General features: G+C 46.4%; 1 protein-coding gene across 1 annotated transcript in view; it reads left to right on the forward strand.

Annotated features, from left to right (window-relative positions):
- The window catches only part of LOC119813100 (ATP-binding cassette sub-family A member 17-like), a 77,857-nt gene extending 62,719 nt beyond the window's left edge, over nt 1-15,138 (forward strand). The window contains exons 22-30 of the mRNA XM_038328222.1: nt 1,396-1,554; nt 4,604-4,782; nt 5,571-5,699; nt 7,560-7,754; nt 11,631-11,818; nt 13,691-13,861; nt 14,118-14,305; nt 14,415-14,488; nt 14,884-15,138. Coding sequence (XP_038184150.1) covers nt 1,396-1,554; nt 4,604-4,782; nt 5,571-5,699; nt 7,560-7,754; nt 11,631-11,818; nt 13,691-13,861; nt 14,118-14,305; nt 14,415-14,488; nt 14,884-15,138 — 1,538 coding nt within the window. The remainder of the gene's footprint in view (nt 1-1,395; nt 1,555-4,603; nt 4,783-5,570; nt 5,700-7,559; nt 7,755-11,630; nt 11,819-13,690; nt 13,862-14,117; nt 14,306-14,414; nt 14,489-14,883) is intronic.
- The last annotated feature ends 1,099 nt before the right edge of the window (nt 15,139-16,237 follow it).

Below are 16,237 nucleotides of genomic sequence, written 5' to 3' on the forward strand. Positions count from 1 at the left end.
ATCTCCACAGGGGATGGACAAACAGTTCAATCAAATCCACTCAGTAGATTATTGCTCAGTTTAAGAATGGACTACATTGAGCAGAAGAGTCTGCTACGTCTTGGGTTAAATCCATGAGCGGACAAAGTTAATCCTGAAAACAGACTCAGAAAAGGGGCTGCCTCTGGGTTGTTGGGAAGGGGCTGACTAGACAAACAACCCTCCAGGGAACTTTGAGAATGAAGAGTGTTCTTGGTCTTGAAGGGGTACTAGTTTACCTGAACTTACGTATTTACTAATCATTGTTCACCTGTGATCCATGCATTTCACTAAAATGTAGTGTTCTTTACTTTAAAAAAAAAAAAAAAGGATGAGTAAATTAATGAGCCAGCATTGGAGGAAGGGCTCCTGGTAAGAAAGAAACTAAGGCTTGGTCAGTTTACAACCGACACCCGAAACTGACAGCGCCATGTTTGCACTACCATGTCTGGATTGGGGTGGACAAAATGAGAAGTTACCTCTGCAATGCTCTTTTTATTAGGATTTATTTTATTATCATGGGTATGTGTCTGGGTTTTCTGTGTGAATGTGCGCGTATATGGGGGTTCACATGGAGGTCAGAAAAGGGCATCGGATCCCCTGGAACCAGGCTGACAAGTGACTGTGAACTGTCTGACACAGTCGCTGGGAGTCAAACTCCAGCCCCCAGGAAGAGCAGGAGGTTCTTAGCTGCTGACTGTCTGTCCAGCCCTGCAGTGCTCATTCGCCCTTATGCCTCACTTCCCTTCCTCTTCTTTCTTTTTTTTTTTTTTTAAAGTAATTTTTATTTGGGGGCTTGGCGAGATGGATCAGCAGTTAAGAACACTGGCTATTCTAGAGAACCCAGCACCCACGTGATAGTTCACAAGTATTTGTAACTCTAGTTCCTGAGGTCAAGGTACTAAAAATACACACAGGCAAAACACTCATACATAAAAAATTAAGAAAAATTATTTTATGTGCGTGTCTGCCTGAATGACTATATGTACATCGCTTGCGTGCCTGGTACCCAGCCAGAAAGCTGTGTCAGACTTCAAATGCTGTGAGCCGCCATGTCGGTGCTCTTTCTGTCTGAGCTCACCTCCAACCCTTCCACCTCTTCACACAACCCTCCTGTAGCCATGCCCCCCTCGGATGTTCTCAGACACAATGTATCTTCAGGCTCACCTGCAAGAACAAGGATATGGAGTGACAGATTCAAGGAACCAAGCAAAGAAAAGTACTCGTGGCTTAGAGTTTGAATGGGTAGAGGGAGAGTCAACGCCAGGAGAGGAGGAAGCCAGGTTTCTGCTGGAGACCTGGGGTACGATGGTCCAGACTAGAGTGGGTTAGGAGGACTCATGCAGGTAAACCCAGTGCTTTCTGTTCTCTCTGCAGACCTTGGCTATGCGGAACTCTCAGACTCCTTGGATCGTGTGTTCCTAATACTTCCTGGACATTGCCTGGGGATGGCTTTTTCCAATTTGTACTATAACTTTGAGCTAAAAAAGTTTTGCAATGCTAAGAACTTGAATGATACTAAGTGCAATGATGTTTGTAAGTATTATGAATGAAATCAGCCAATAACAGTTTTATTTATTTTTGTTTCATGTGCTTAGGTGTTTTGCCTACAGATATGTCTGCATAAGGGTGTAGCTCCAGACAGTTGTGAGCTGCCATGTGGTTGCTGGGAATTGATCCCAGGACCTCTGGAAGAGCAGCTAGGTCTCTTAACCACTGAGCCATCTCTCCACTCCCAATGCTGATGACATTTTTTTTTTTTTTTTTTTGGTTTTTCGAGACAGGGTTTCCCTGTAGTTTCTAGAGCCTGTCCTGGAGCTAGCTCTTGTAGTCCAGGCTGGCCTCGAACTCAGAGATCCGCCTGCCTCTGCCTCCCGAGTGCTGGGATTAAAGGTGTGCACCACCACAGCCCGGCTGCTGATGACATTTTTATACTGATACGATTTACATAATATGATTTTATTTTTTGGTTGTTTTTTGAGACACAGGCTTTCTCTGTGTAGCACTGGCTGTCCTGAAACTCGCTCTGTAGACCAGACTGACCTCCAATTCACAGAGATCCATTTGCATCTGCCTCCTGAGTGCTAAGATTAACGGTGTACACAACCACTACCCAGATGATTTGTCTCTTTTGAGACAAAGTCCATGTATCCCTGGCTGTCCAGGAACTCCACTATTTAGACCAGGCTATCCTTGACCTTGCAAAGATTTACCCAGTTAGAAGCATGTGCCACCCCACCAAGATGTAACTCATTGCAACATTCACCTTTTGTATGTAATGACATGGTATTTGCATATAAGCTATGCATATCTGCACTTCCTCCTGCCCCTGAGCATGAATGTGTGTGTGTGTGTTGCTTAGGATCTAACACAGAGCCTTGTGCATACTAGACAAGTGTTCTGCCATTGAGCTCTACCCTAGTCTGTTCCCACATACTTTAAATTATCATTAAATTTCTCTAAAATAGTTAATATAGTGTAACTGCTAAGAAAATACATGCTATGTAAATAGCAATTACACTATATTTAAGAATAATGACAAGAAGAAAACTATAGATGTTTAGTACAGATACAGTTTTTATTTTCTGAGAAGTTTTGACACCCCCAGTTTCTCATTGGTTAAAACCATAGATACAGAACCTAGGAATACAGAAAGATGACTAGTGTGCAATTTTGTATGGGACTCAGGAATCAGTAGGTTTTTCTCAGCCAGGCAGTGGTGGTGCCTGTCTTTAATCCCAGCACTCGGGAGGCAGAGGCAGGAGGATCTCTGTGAGTTCGAGGCCAGCCTGGCCTACAAGAGCTAGTTCCATGACAGGCCCCAAAGCTACAGACAAACCCTGTCTTGAAAAACAAACAAACAAAAAAAAGAAATAAAAAAAGCATGCTTTACCGTTGAGTTACATTTTTTTTTTTTTTTGGTTTTTTTGACACAGGTTTTCTCTGTAGCTTTGGAGCCTGTCCAGAGCTTGCTCTTATAGACCAGGCTGGCCTTGAACTCACTGAGATCCACCTGCCTCTGCATCCTGAGTGCTAGGATTAAAGACATGTGCCACCACCACCACCGCCCAGCCCTTTTATTTCTTTTTTATATTTGTTTTATTTATTTGGTTTTTAAATTTTACTTTATCTGCATTGGTGTTTTACCCGCATGTATGTGTGTGTGCTTGTATGTGTACGGGATCAGATCCCCTGGAGCTGAAGTGGGGAAGTAGTGCTGAGAGTTGAACTCAGATCCCCTGAAAGAGAAGCCAGTGCTTCCAACAGCTGAGCCATCATCTCTCCAGCCTCCCCCCCCCTCTCTCTTTCTTGTTTTTTTTTTTTGTTTTTTTTTTGTTTTTTGAGACAGGGTTTCTCTGTGTAACAGTTCAAGCTGTCCTGAACTAGCTCTACAGATCAGGCTGGCCTGAAACTCATAGAGATCCACCTGCCTCTGCTTCCCAAGTGCTGAGATTAAAGGTGTGTGTCACCACTATCTGGCCCCTTTTACTTTTTAATTGACAAGAATTACATATATTTATACAATACAGCTTGAGGAAAGCCTCTTATTACACTTTTTCAAAACAATGATTTGTTTATTTGGGAATTTTGTAATTTCGTGAAATGTTTGATCTTCTTCTTTCCCCTTCCCCAACTCCTTCCAGCTCGTCCCCATATTCTTAACCATCCAACTTCAAGTTCCTCCTCTCTAAAAGCAACACAAGCATGGAGTGGGGTTTGTGCTGATCACATGTGAGCAGGAAGCCTGCCCTGCCGAGCGGTGCTGTACCAGTGCCGCTCCACAGAAGAACTCATTTTCCTTCTCCCAGCAGTTACCTTCTGCGAGTAGCGTCCCGGTTAGGGCTGGAACTCCGTGCCCACTTTTCCACGGCTGTGTTGGGAGTTTTTCTGGCTTGAAGTTCTGAAGATCTTATGCACGCTGTCCCCATTGTGTGGCCACCTCTAGCTCTTAAGATCTTTCCGCCCCTTGTTTTGCATAGATTCCTGAGCCTTGAGAAGGGTGTAGTGTAGGCTTCCCAGTTAGGCCGAGCCTTCCAAAGTCTTTTATTTCTGCAGAGACTGTGAAAGGCTTCTCTGCTAATTATCATCTACTGCAAAAAAGAACCTTCTCTGGTGAGGGTTGAGCAATGTGTATAACAATATGTCATTAGGAGCCATTTGATTGCTACATGCATTTAGCAGAATAGCAGTGGGTTTTCCCCTAGGGTTCATGACCCTACTGAGTCACAAGTTCTTGGAATTGTTGTGTTGTTGTTTTTAAGACAGTCTTCCACGTATATTACAGGACTCCCTGGAGTTGCTAAATAGTCCAGACCAGTCTCAAGTTTCTGGCCATCTGCCCACCTTAGGCTCCTGAGTACTGTGGTTACAGGTGTGCTCTGTCGCGCTCAGCTAATCGCATTGTTTTTATAGAGCCCTGGGTTAAAGCAAGGAAAAGTATTGTTGCTTAGTGTTTGCTGGATGTCGTGATGGCACTGATTAGTAACACTTGTCACTGTGGGAATTGACTTGCCATACATAAAGATGAGGAATACCTTTGACAATCTCCAGAAGGGGGGACTAACCCCTGCTTGTTTCATATTAGACGAAGGCTATGTGGTCCAGCAGAACATCTATGCCTGGGAGTCTCTGGGGATAGGGAAGTACCTGACTGCTCTGGCTGTCCTGGGACCTGTGTACATCATCCTGCTTTTCCTCATTGAAGCCAATGCATTCGGCATACTGAAATCCAGGCTTTCTGGCTTTACTAGGAAGGAAAAATTGGTGAGTAAGTAGAGGTGAAAGTCATGTAAAGACAGGTCAAGTCCTGGCTCTAAGGCAGTGGTTCTCAGTCTTCCTAAGGCTGCAACCCTTTACTACAGTTCCTCGTGTTATGTGACCCCAACCATAAAATTATTTTCATTGCTATTTGATAACTGTAATTTTGCTACTGTAACAAATGGTAATGTAAATATCTGATATGCAGGATATCTGATATGCGACCCCTATGGAAGGGCTGCTCTACCCTTAAAAGGGGTAGAACCCACAGGCTGAGAACCACGGCTCCAGAGCTTCCTGTGTCCTTTAGCTACCTTGACATATTAGCGGGATCCCAGAGGCCATCAGTTTAATCCCAGGGCAGAGAGGTGACAGCCCATGTCCAGGGACCTTCAGAGGAAGAGAAGAACCTGACTCAGCCCCTGAGACCCTGGTCCATATATGGCCACCTGGGGTGTTTTAAGGGCCAGCTTCTCTGCTGAATAGGAACAAGCCCCTGGCTTGCTAGAACACCTTGTGAAACACCTCCTCCGCAGTCAGCTGTGAGCAGTCTAGAGAAAGGTCTGTTGTGTTAGCTCGTGGAACCAGCATCCTCTAGAGGACACTGGAGGGGGTGGGCTTTTGTTTCATCTTCCGAAAGCTGATGGTTTATGATTTGCGCGCCTACCTCATCACGGATGCAGTACCTTCAGGGTGCACCAGAGAGGCCTGGTCCCTTGACGCCAGCCAAGCTCTACCTCCTACCCCTGTGAATGGAAACCAGTTACATGTCCACCCTTGTCTTGGGAACGCAGGGAATGTTCCTCGATGTAACCAAGTCGGAAGATGAAGATGGAGATATTCTAGATGAGGCAGAAACCATCAAGTTTTATTTTGAAACATTACTAAAGAAAAATCCACTTATTGTTAAAGAAGTGTCAAAGGTAAAGTTAGATTCGTCTTTGCTCCTTTGTCTGTTTTTTGTCTTTTATCTTTTCGTCTGTTTGATTTGGGACAGGGTCCTGCTATACGGCCTACGTAGACCTACCTCTGCCTCCTGAATACCCTGGTTACGAGCATATGTCATGCCTGGTTCTTATAGTTGGCTTTAAAAAGCCAAGGACACTTTTCTTTTTCTTTCTTTCTTTCTTTTTTTTTTTTTTTTTTTTTTTTTTTTTTTTTTTTTTTTTTTTTTTTTTTTTGGTTTTTCGAGACAGGGTTTCTCTGCAGCTTTTTTTTTAGAGCCTGTCCTGGAACTAGCTCTTGTAGACCAGGCTGGCCTCGAACTCACAGAGATCCGCCTGCCTCTGCCTCCCGAGTGCTGGGATTAAAGGCGTGCGCCACCACCGCCCGGCCAAGGACACTTTTCTTGTGGGTATTTTACACACAGAATCAGCCTTCTGCTTGGCTTGTGGACTGTCCACAATGGCAGACAGGCTTCCAGGGAAGCCAGACTTAGTGAGGTTTCTCTGTCTGAGGATGAAACACACCTGAGTTCATTTTTATACCCAGAGACAGAGATCATTGTACCTTTATTGTCTCTTCTGTGGTCTCCTGGATAAAGGGAGGGCCTGAGATAGTAAGGAATGAGAGCCATGCTTGCTAAAAGCCTGAGGAAGAATAGAAGAATAGAAGGAGAGGGGAAATAGGCTTGACCTTTCCTGTATCCAGATAACAGCTGTGGAGGTGCCATGTGGGTAAGGGCTCTGGAAACTAATAGAACCTCCCACATTTACGAGATTCCTAGGAAGAATTTCAAAGGACCTTTCAAACATCTGGGTATTTTATAGGATTCCCCCACCCCAGGTTTGTCAATCATGTTGTTTTCCTTCCGTATCCAGTGATTAAAACACAAAAAATAGGGACCTGGAGAGATGGCTCAGCAGTTAAGGGCTCTGGTTGCTCTTCCAGAGGTCCTGAGTTCAATCTCCAGCAACCACATGGTGGTGGCTCACAACCATCTGTAATGAGATCTGGTGCCCTCTTCTGGCCTGCTAGCATATATGCAGGCAGAATATTATATACATAATAAATAAATCTTTAAAAAAAAAAAACCCAGCCCAATATGCTTTTGATTCCAGTACTGTGGAACAACCATTGCACACAGCAAATATTTATTGCTCTCATTGTTAATAAAACGATGATTGGCCAATGACTAGATGGGATTTTCAGGGCAGAGAGAACACTGGGAAGAAGGACAGAGTCAGAAGAGTCACCAGACAAAAAGGACGCAGGACATGCAGGAGAGGTAAAAGCCACAAGCCTCAGGTCAGCACATAGGTTAATAGAAATGTGTTAATTTGAGTTTTAGGAGCTAGTTAGTAATAAGCCTAAGCTATCGGCCGAGCATTTATAAATAATATTAAGTCCTTGAGTGGTTATTTTAGAAGCGAGCTGCTTGTGATCCCGAATGACAAAAACTCTGCCTACACTGGGGAGACAGAGGCAGGCGGATCTCTAAATTTGAAGCCAGCCTGGTTGGCAGGGTGAGTTCCAGGACAACGCGGGCTACACAGAAAAACCCTGTTTTGAAAAACAAAAACAAACAAAAAACCAAACCAAACCAAAAAAAAAAAAAACCCTTAAGCAACATCAAAGGGTTTTATTTGCTCAGGGACAAAGAGAATGGCGAACCAAGCTGACAATGTGCAGGGGCTGTAGGAAGAAAGGGAACTTTCTGGGCAGTGGCCAGAAGGAGAAGGTAGTCTGAGCTTGGGTCATAAGAGGCAGCTCGGACCTGCTGGATGGAGTGTGCAATGGCTGCTGGCTGCTGGCCTCCTCTCTTCATCTCTTGTGTTTCTCAGGTCTATAATGGGAAGGTACCTCTGCAGGCGGTGAACAAGGTGTACTTCACCGTTGAAGAAAAAGAATGCTTTGGCCTTCTTGGCCTCAATGGAGCTGGGAAGACTTCCATTTTCAACATGCTGACTGGGGAGCAACCCATCACTTCAGGGGATGTCTTTGTCAAGGGTTGCAGCGTCAAGTCTGACCTGGCAAAGGTGGGTATGGCGTGCAACCAATATCGGTGACGGATGCAGGATTCAGGGTCATGAAGCTTGGAGCTGGAGCTCTGAAAAGTAATCCCCCAAATCTAAATGCACCCTAGATGCTTCTCTGAACTCTCGGTCAGATATAGCACTAACTCTCAAATGCCCACAGGAACCATAGGGATGAGGGAACACACATCCTCCTGTCATTCAAGGTACCATCCAGGTTACCCAGTGGGCAGCCATGGTCAATGGAGGCTCCCACTTTTGAGGCTCCTCGGATGTGTTCTCTTGAGCCTATTTCTGCTACAGTCACCCTAGTCTGTATCTTCCCTGTTTCTCTGTAGAATCTGGTAGTTCTGGCTTTTCCAACTTCTTCTGCTTATCCCACAGGTTCCCCCTCTTTGTTCATCTCTATCCCTAACAACTCTTTCTCAGACTCTTTTAGTAACTCTTTTGCCTTGCTTTGAGACAGGATCTTAAGATGTATTCTATACTGATCTCGAATGTGTGGTCCCAAGGGTTGGGACTATCGGCATGTGCCACCATGCCTGCTCCTTTGGTGGATTATCATGGTGTTCCTAGGTGCTGTCCACACATCCTATTGTCTTCATACTTTCTCCCTGCTTGGTGCTTTTGGTTTCTCTGGCTCCCATTACCATCCACTTGCTAATGTTCCCCAAGCAGCCACATATCCACCCCAACTCTAGTCCCATATGCCAAATTGTAGAGATCAGCTTCCATAGCTGTGCAAGCCAATCCCACAGCCTCTTTTCATATACAGTGAGAAGATTTTTGTTTTGTTTGTTTGGTTGGTTGGTTTTTGGTTTTTCAAGACAGGGCTTTTCTGTGTAACCCTGGCTGTCCTAGAACTCATTCTGTAGACCAGGCTAAGCTTGAACTCACAGAGATCCACCTACCACTGCCTCCCAAGTGCTGGGATTAAAGGCATGCACCACCACGCCTTTGCTTTTGAGATGGTGTCTCATCATGTAGCCCTGGCTCTCCTGGATCCCTCTAGACAGATATCTTCCTGTCTCTGTTTTCTAGCTCTGTGATTAAGGTGTCTGTGACAGCACCTGGCAGTGAGACTGTTCAACGTGTTTGTAGCTGAAGCCTGCAAGGAAGGAAGACAGAACAATATTTGAAGTTCATAGCTAAAATGTATCCAGCACTGTAAAAGACAACAGATTATAAATGGACGAAGCCCTGATGGCCACAAACAGGGTAAACTAAAAAGAAATGAGTTCCAAGGAATATCGTTATAGTAAAATTTCTGTAAATCAAATACAAAAGGGAAAATCTAAGGTAGCCCAGAAACAAAAATTGGGGGCTGGGCATGGTAGCGCACACCTTTAATCCCAGCACTCGGAAAGCAGAGGCAGGAGGATCTCTGTGAGTTTCAGGACAGCCTGGGTAGTTACACAGAGAAACCCTGTCTCAAAAAAATGAAAATAGATAGATAGATAGATAGATAGATAGATAGATAGATAGATAGATGATAGATAGATAGATAGATGATAGCTAGAAAGATAGATAGATAGATAGATAGATAGATAGATAGATAGATAGATAGATAGATAAAATGCGGATTACCTTAAGAACAGCATTTAGGTTGGCATCAGACTTCTGAACAGAAACAAGAGTCCAGAAAACAAAGCTGAAAGGAGTTGAAGATCTGACGAGCACTTTGACATCAGACATGGAGATGCAGAGTTTGGAGTTTGCCCAGCTGGTTTTTGGTCTTGCTTTGGTCCAACATTTCTTCACTATGCTCCCTTTCCTCCATCTTGGAGTGGCTGAATATCCTGTGCCATTGTATGTTGGAAGTATGTGATCTGCATTTTACAGGGGATTACAGTTCAGAGATTATATCAGTCTCAGAAGAGACTTTGAACTTTGGACTTTTAAACAAGTTTGAGGCTGTGGTAGACTACAGGGACTTTTGAAGTTGGATTGAATGCATTTCTGCATTATGTTATGGTTTAAAAGCCTGTGGGGACCAGGGAGTTTCATGTGGTGGAAATGCTAACAAAGACATGCCAGAATCAGGAAGATGGCCCTGTCCGTCTGTGTCTGCCCCCATCCCTCATCCCTTCCCCCTCGCGTGTATAGGCCCTACAGCATGCCAGCCAAGGCCAAGAGAACACATTCATTTTACCAAATGTTTGCCTGAAGGCTTTCATGAAAGCAAAGGACTTCCTCTCTGTCTAGCTTAGTCACCAGGGAGTGGACCTGTTTGAAAGAATTAGAAGGGTTAGGAGACAGGAGCTTGTTGGAGTAGGTGTGGCCTTGTTAAAAGAAGTGACTGTAAATTGGGTGTTGGTGACACACACATCTTTAATTCCAGCATTTGGGAGGCAGAGGCAGGCAGATCTCTGTGAGTTCAAGGCCAGCCTGGTCTACAGAGCAGTGCCAGGACAGGCTCCAAAGCTACACAGAGAAACCCTGTCCCAGAAAACAAAACAACCCAAGAAGTATGTAACTGAGGGTAAGCTTTGAGGCTTAAAAAACCCACACCAGTCCCAGTTTCTTTCTCTCTGCCTACGGATCAGCATGTAAAGCTCTCAGCTCTTGAGCCATGACTGCCTGCATGTCACCACGCTCCCAGCCATGATGATTATGCACTACATCTCCGAAACTATAAGCAAGCCCCCAGTTAAATGCTCTCTTTTATAAGAAAAAAAAGTAACTCAAATGTGTCTAAAAATCCAAGTTAGTTCTTTTCTAAATGAAATCTAAAAAACTTCCCTGACCTACCCATCCCTGCTGAACTATTTACTATTGGTGCATACCGGAGGAGAGGAAGCCATTGTCTTCAGCTGTATAGGTTGGTATTAGTGAGCCCACCAAGCTCCGTGGATCGTTCTAGACCCGTGTTCACACAGGCAGCCCTGGGCCCAGAACAGAACAGAAAGGCTTGAATGTGGAAGAGGGATGTGTGGGAGGGAGAAGAGAGAAGTTATAGGTGAGGTTAACTAGAATGCATTATATACCACATGGAATTATAAAAGAACAAATTTTACTAATTTAAAAAAAACATTTTAAAAACTTTCTCTGGGTATATAGCAGCTAAACTGAGTTGGGAGTAAGGTCGTATGGGGATCTATAGAACATAATATTCAGTTAGAAAAGCACATTAAGCAATGGTAAATATGGGATAATGCCATTTGACAAACTTCATACAGTCTTGTTCTAGGAGAGCATGTCTGTGTGGGACCCTGCATTAGCACAGGAGTCTGGAGGTTACATTCCAGTCAGCCCACAGGCCCTGGTAGAGACTCCGGTGGTCTTTATGTAAATGCTTCATGAAGGAAATCTACTTATAGATTACATGTCTAATAGAAAATATTTTTAACATGAGGGCCAATGAGATGGTTCAGTACAGGCTGCAAAAGCCCGAGCTCCATCTCTGAAACCCATCTGAAGGTATAAGGAGAGAACCAACCACCAAATTGTCCTCTGGTCTCCAGTTATGAACCCTGGCATTTTTGCACCCATTTCTACCTCTACACATACATATATCATATAAGAAGAAGTAGAAGAAAAAGAAGGAGGAGGAGAAGGAGGAGGAGGAGGAGGAGTAACTTCTTAAAAAAGAAGAAAAGTAAAAACCAAGATGCTTCTCCTGACTCCTAAAATAAGGGGCACCAAGCATGTCTGGTTTTGGTCCATGTGGAGCAGGAGGAGGGAACCAAGCCGCACCCCTCCTCCTCCATTCTTTAGAAGCCTGCTCACCAACACTACCAGCATTGCCATCATCCCACTCCTAGCTCCCTCATGCTGCACGTTCCTCAATATAGCCCCAGGCGGCGTCCCGGAACTGCTGGGTTGGCAGACGGGAAACTGGCCCAAGAGGCTTCACTCTGATGTGTCTCCCTCCCTCAGGTGCGCCAGTGGATTGGTTACTGTCCTGAATTTGATGCCCTGCTAAACTTCATGACAGGAAGAGAGATGCTTGTCATGTACGCCCGTATCCGGGGCGTCCCTGAATGCCTCATTAAAATCTGTGTGGACCAGATCCTTGAGGACTTACTCTTGCACATGTATGCGGACAAGCTGGTAAAAACCTATAGGTGAGATCTGGGGATTCCCTCATCCTTCCCACCTCCATTTGCAAGATAACCGCAGTTCTCAGCGCTGGGGTGTAGGGTTAAGCCTATCAGCTCAGCATGGAGGAGCTGTGTAGTCCACGCCACGGAAGATGGGGTGAAGGGAAGCTGGCCTCTATCCCAAGCCAGAGGCAGTTTTTTTTGTGCTGAGAACAGGTATATGTTATCAAGTCTGCTTCTTCAGGGCAAGCTTCCTATTGGGTAGGTTTTCATATTAGACCCATAGTTACCTCATCCTGATATGTCTCCCAAGAAGTCTGAGGTGGTTTATCACTGTGGCCAGTAACAGAATCCTAACTCAGATTAATCAAAGCAAGGCAAAAGATTGATTTACTTTTTTAATATTTATTTATTATATATACAATGTTCTGTCTGCATGTATGCCTGTAGGCCAGAAGAGGGCACCAGACCTCATTACAGATGGTTGTGAGCAATCATGTGGTTGCTTGGAATTGAACTCAGGACCTTTGGAAGAGCAGGCAATGCTCTTAACCACTGAGCCATCTCTCCAGCCTTACAAACTTTAAAAGATAAATTTTATACTGTAAAATAGCTGAAAATAGCCAGGCAGAAAAACAAAAACAAAACAAAAAGCTGGGTGGCGGTGGTGGTGCACACCTTTAACCCCAGCACTTGGGAGGCAGAGGCAGGCGGATCTCTGTGAGTTTGAGGCCAGCCTGGTCTACAAGAGCTAGCTCCAGGATAGGGTCCAAAGTTACAGAGAAAGCCTGTCTCAAAAAAAAAAAAAAAAACCGGGGGGAGGGCACTAACTGTCCAAATCCACAGGCTCTCCTCACATTACACACTGTGCCCTTATAGGCAGGTGTCCGGCAGTACCCCATGTTTGGAACTGGGAGTGGAGAGATGCTGCTGACTGGCCAAATGAGTTCAGGTGTCTGATAAAGAGTCCGTGTCCCTTCCCCAGTCTGTTGGCTTAAATCTTTGGCAGCTTTTTATATTTCCTTGCATATTTAGAGGATCAAATAAATTTACATTTAAAAAGTTTAGAAGCCGGCGGTGGTGGCGCAGCCTTTAACCCCAGCACTCGGGAGGCAGAGGCGGGCGGGTCTCTGTGGGCTGTCACCAGTTTGCTCTACATAGCGAGTTCCGGGACAGCGAAGGCTGCACAGAGAAACCCTGTCTGGAAAAGTCAGAAAGAAAAAAGAAAAGAAAAGAAAAGAAAAGTTTAGACTGGAGTTTTGCTCACGGTGGATGCTATGCAAGTTTAACGTGGGGAGGGCCTGGAAGGATGGCTCAGCACTTGAGAGTGCTTCCTGCTCTTGCAGAGGACCCGGGTTTAGTTTCCAGCACCCACAAAGCAGCTCAGAACTGCTTGTAGCTCTAGTTCTAGGTGATCTGATGCCCTCTGGCTGTCATGGGTACCTGCATGCAGGCACACACACATATACATAAATTTTATAAATTAAGAAAAATAAATAAGCAAAGCCAGTATAGTGGTGTGCATCTATAGTCCCATGCTTCTTGACAGGCCAAGTCAGGAGGATGAGAAGCCAAAGCCAGCTGGGACTACATAGTGAGCATCTTAAAAAAAAACGGCTAGCTAAAATGGTCTTACACCCTTACTCTGAGATGGGTGGTGCCCTACCCCCAGCACTCATAGAGACCCCTAAAGGGTCTCAACCCTTCAACCTGGACATCTAGGTCCATTCAGAGCTTTAGTGAACAAACCAAGTCACAATTCAACCTGAGTGAAGCCGCACCAGAGTAGGCATCACCTCAGAGAAGGAAAGAGTCGGGGGCTGAAAAAGTGGCTTCAACCCCAGAGGCCACAATCACCGTTCTCCATGTCCCCACCTTTGTCCCATCCACACCCAGTGGTGGCAACAAGCGCATGCTGAGCGCCAGCATCGCCCTCATTGGAGAGCCTGCAGTCATCCTCCTGGATGAGCCAACCACCGGCATGGACCCTGTGGCCCGACGTCTACTCTGGGACACTGTGGGACGGGTCCGTGAGTCTGGCAAGGCCATTGTCATCACCTCCCACAGGTAGCGTTGCATCTGTGGGTCGGGGCAGAGCCAGAACAGGTGGCTGGGGTGGGACCAGGTGAACAGAAGATACGGCAGCAGCCTGCCCAGGCTCTGCCAGGACATTTCCCAGGCTCTGCATGTGGGCACATTCAGCGTGGGGAATCAGAATGGTCTGATCTGGGCACAGACACCCTCCTGTCTGCACAAGCCTTTGACATTCAGGGTGGGCATCAGCCTCCTCCAGCAGTGTCTCAGGCTTTCTCTCTTTCCCTAGTATGGAGGAGTGTGAAGCCTTATGTACCCGGCTGGCCATCATGGTTCAGGGCCAGTTCAAGTGCCTGGGCAGCCCACAACACCTCAAGAGCAAGTTTGGCAGCGGCTACTCCCTGCAGGCCAAGGTCCAGAGGGAATGGCGGCAGGAGGTGCCAAAGTTCAAGGCATTTGTGGACCTGACCTTCCCAGGTGTGTGATGGTGCTGGACACCCTGCCTGGACCTGTTAGCTGTCACACCCGCGCTGCCTTTCTAGCCCTCCAGTCCAGCCCTCACAGAAACAGTCTCTCTTTTGTGCAGGCAGCAATCTGGAAGACGAGCATGAAGGCATGGTCCAGTACTACCTGCCTGGCCACAGCCTCACTTGGGCAAAGGTGAGTGCATCTCTTATTTCTCCTTCTCTGTAGAAGTGGCATTCATGTGTCCTCTGCCAACACTGGAAATGTTTGTGTGCTGGAAGGAGCCTCAGAAGTCAGCTCTCCCCACCCCCAGGTTTCAGGGAGCAGGGAGCAGGCCTAGAGAGGAGCTACATGCCCAGCGCCACATAGCAGGCCACAGACCCAGCGGGACACCGCTTCCTGCCACCATTCCCACAGGTCTGACTCCTTTGGAGGTACTCTGTAGTAGCTGCCTGAGACCAGCACTCTGTGCCTTGTCACAGCTCCGGGAGGACGGCTGTCTCTGCACTTCCCCAGATCACCCATCCCTGTGTCTACCCCATCACCTTCGGGTGGACTTACTTGCAGCAACTGCCTTCCCTCTGCTGCAGGTGTTTGGCATTATGGAACAAGCCAAGAAGGATTATATGTTGGAAGACTACTCCATCAGCCAGGTCTCTCTGGAGGACATCTTCCTGAGCTTCACCAGCCCTGTGTCCTCCACGAAAGGAAAATTCCAACAAGGGCAAGCTGTCGTAGCCAGCCCCTCTTCACCCTCTCACTCCACCTCGCCTCCTTCCTCCAGTCCTTCCTATCAGCCTCCCCCGCCTCCAGCCCCACCTCCCTCAGCACACGTCCTGCTGTAATAAAGACCCTGGTGCAGGGTGGCGTGCTCTGCACAGCCTGCCACGTCCGTCACTCTGACCCTGCGGCAGATTCCCTAATGGAAGCAGCTTAAAGTGAAGTGGTTTATTTTGGACCATAGTTCAGCGATACAGTCCTTCATGACACAGAAGTATTACGGGAACGTGAAGCAGCTGGTCACATGACATTCTCAGTCAGGAAACCCAGAGCAGTGAATGCCTGTGCTTGGCTCACTTTCCCTTTTCTATACACTCCCCGATCCCCACCCACAGTGGGTGAGTCTTCCCACCCCGACCTAATCAAGACAATCGCCCCATAGGCATATTCACAGGCCAGTCTGTCCAGCGATCCTAGGTCTCATCAATTGACCATCCAAATCCCATCCCTTGGCGACTCAACACCAAAGCACATTACTTAAATCACAGCCTTTCTCTTTGTCCTCGCTCATCTCATCGTACAAGATACAAAAGTCCCCACAGACTCTAACGGCTTTAACAGTGAAAAGTCCACAGCTCACATCTCATCTGAGACTCAAGGTAACCTTTTTTTCCTGGTTGGCGGGGGAGCTTCAAGATAGGGTTTCTCTGTTAATAGCTGTGGCTGTCTTAGAACTAGCTCTATAGACCAGGCTGGCCTTGAATTAACGGAGATCCTCCTGCCTCTGCCTCCCAAGTGCTGGGATTAAAGGTGTGTGCCACCACTGCCTGACTCAAGGCAACCTCTTAACTGTTAAATTCTATAAAGCCCAAAACAAGTTATATACAACATACAATGGCATAGAGTAGACATTCTCTTTCCAAACTGGGAAAATAGAGCTTGGCAAGGAACGACCAGGCTAAAGTGTAAACACAGAGTTCACTGTGTAGACAAGGGTGGCCTCTAACTCAGAGATTTGCCTGCCTCTGCCTTCATAACTGAAAAGCTGGTACTTCCAGGTCAGTGCTGCAGAATTCTGCTGTGGGCTCAAGCTGCAGCCATGCCCCCTTGGGCCACAGCTGTGTGAACCCTGGAGCACTTTCCTAGCTGGTTGCTTTTGAGAAGGCAGGAACCCTTTCCGTTCATTCACTTTCAGATAAGTCTGGATCTTGACAAGATAGATGG

Source organism: Arvicola amphibius, chromosome 4 (genome assembly GCF_903992535.2).
Source record: "Arvicola amphibius chromosome 4, mArvAmp1.2, whole genome shotgun sequence".
Classification (NCBI taxonomy): Eukaryota; Metazoa; Chordata; class Mammalia; order Rodentia; family Cricetidae; genus Arvicola; species Arvicola amphibius.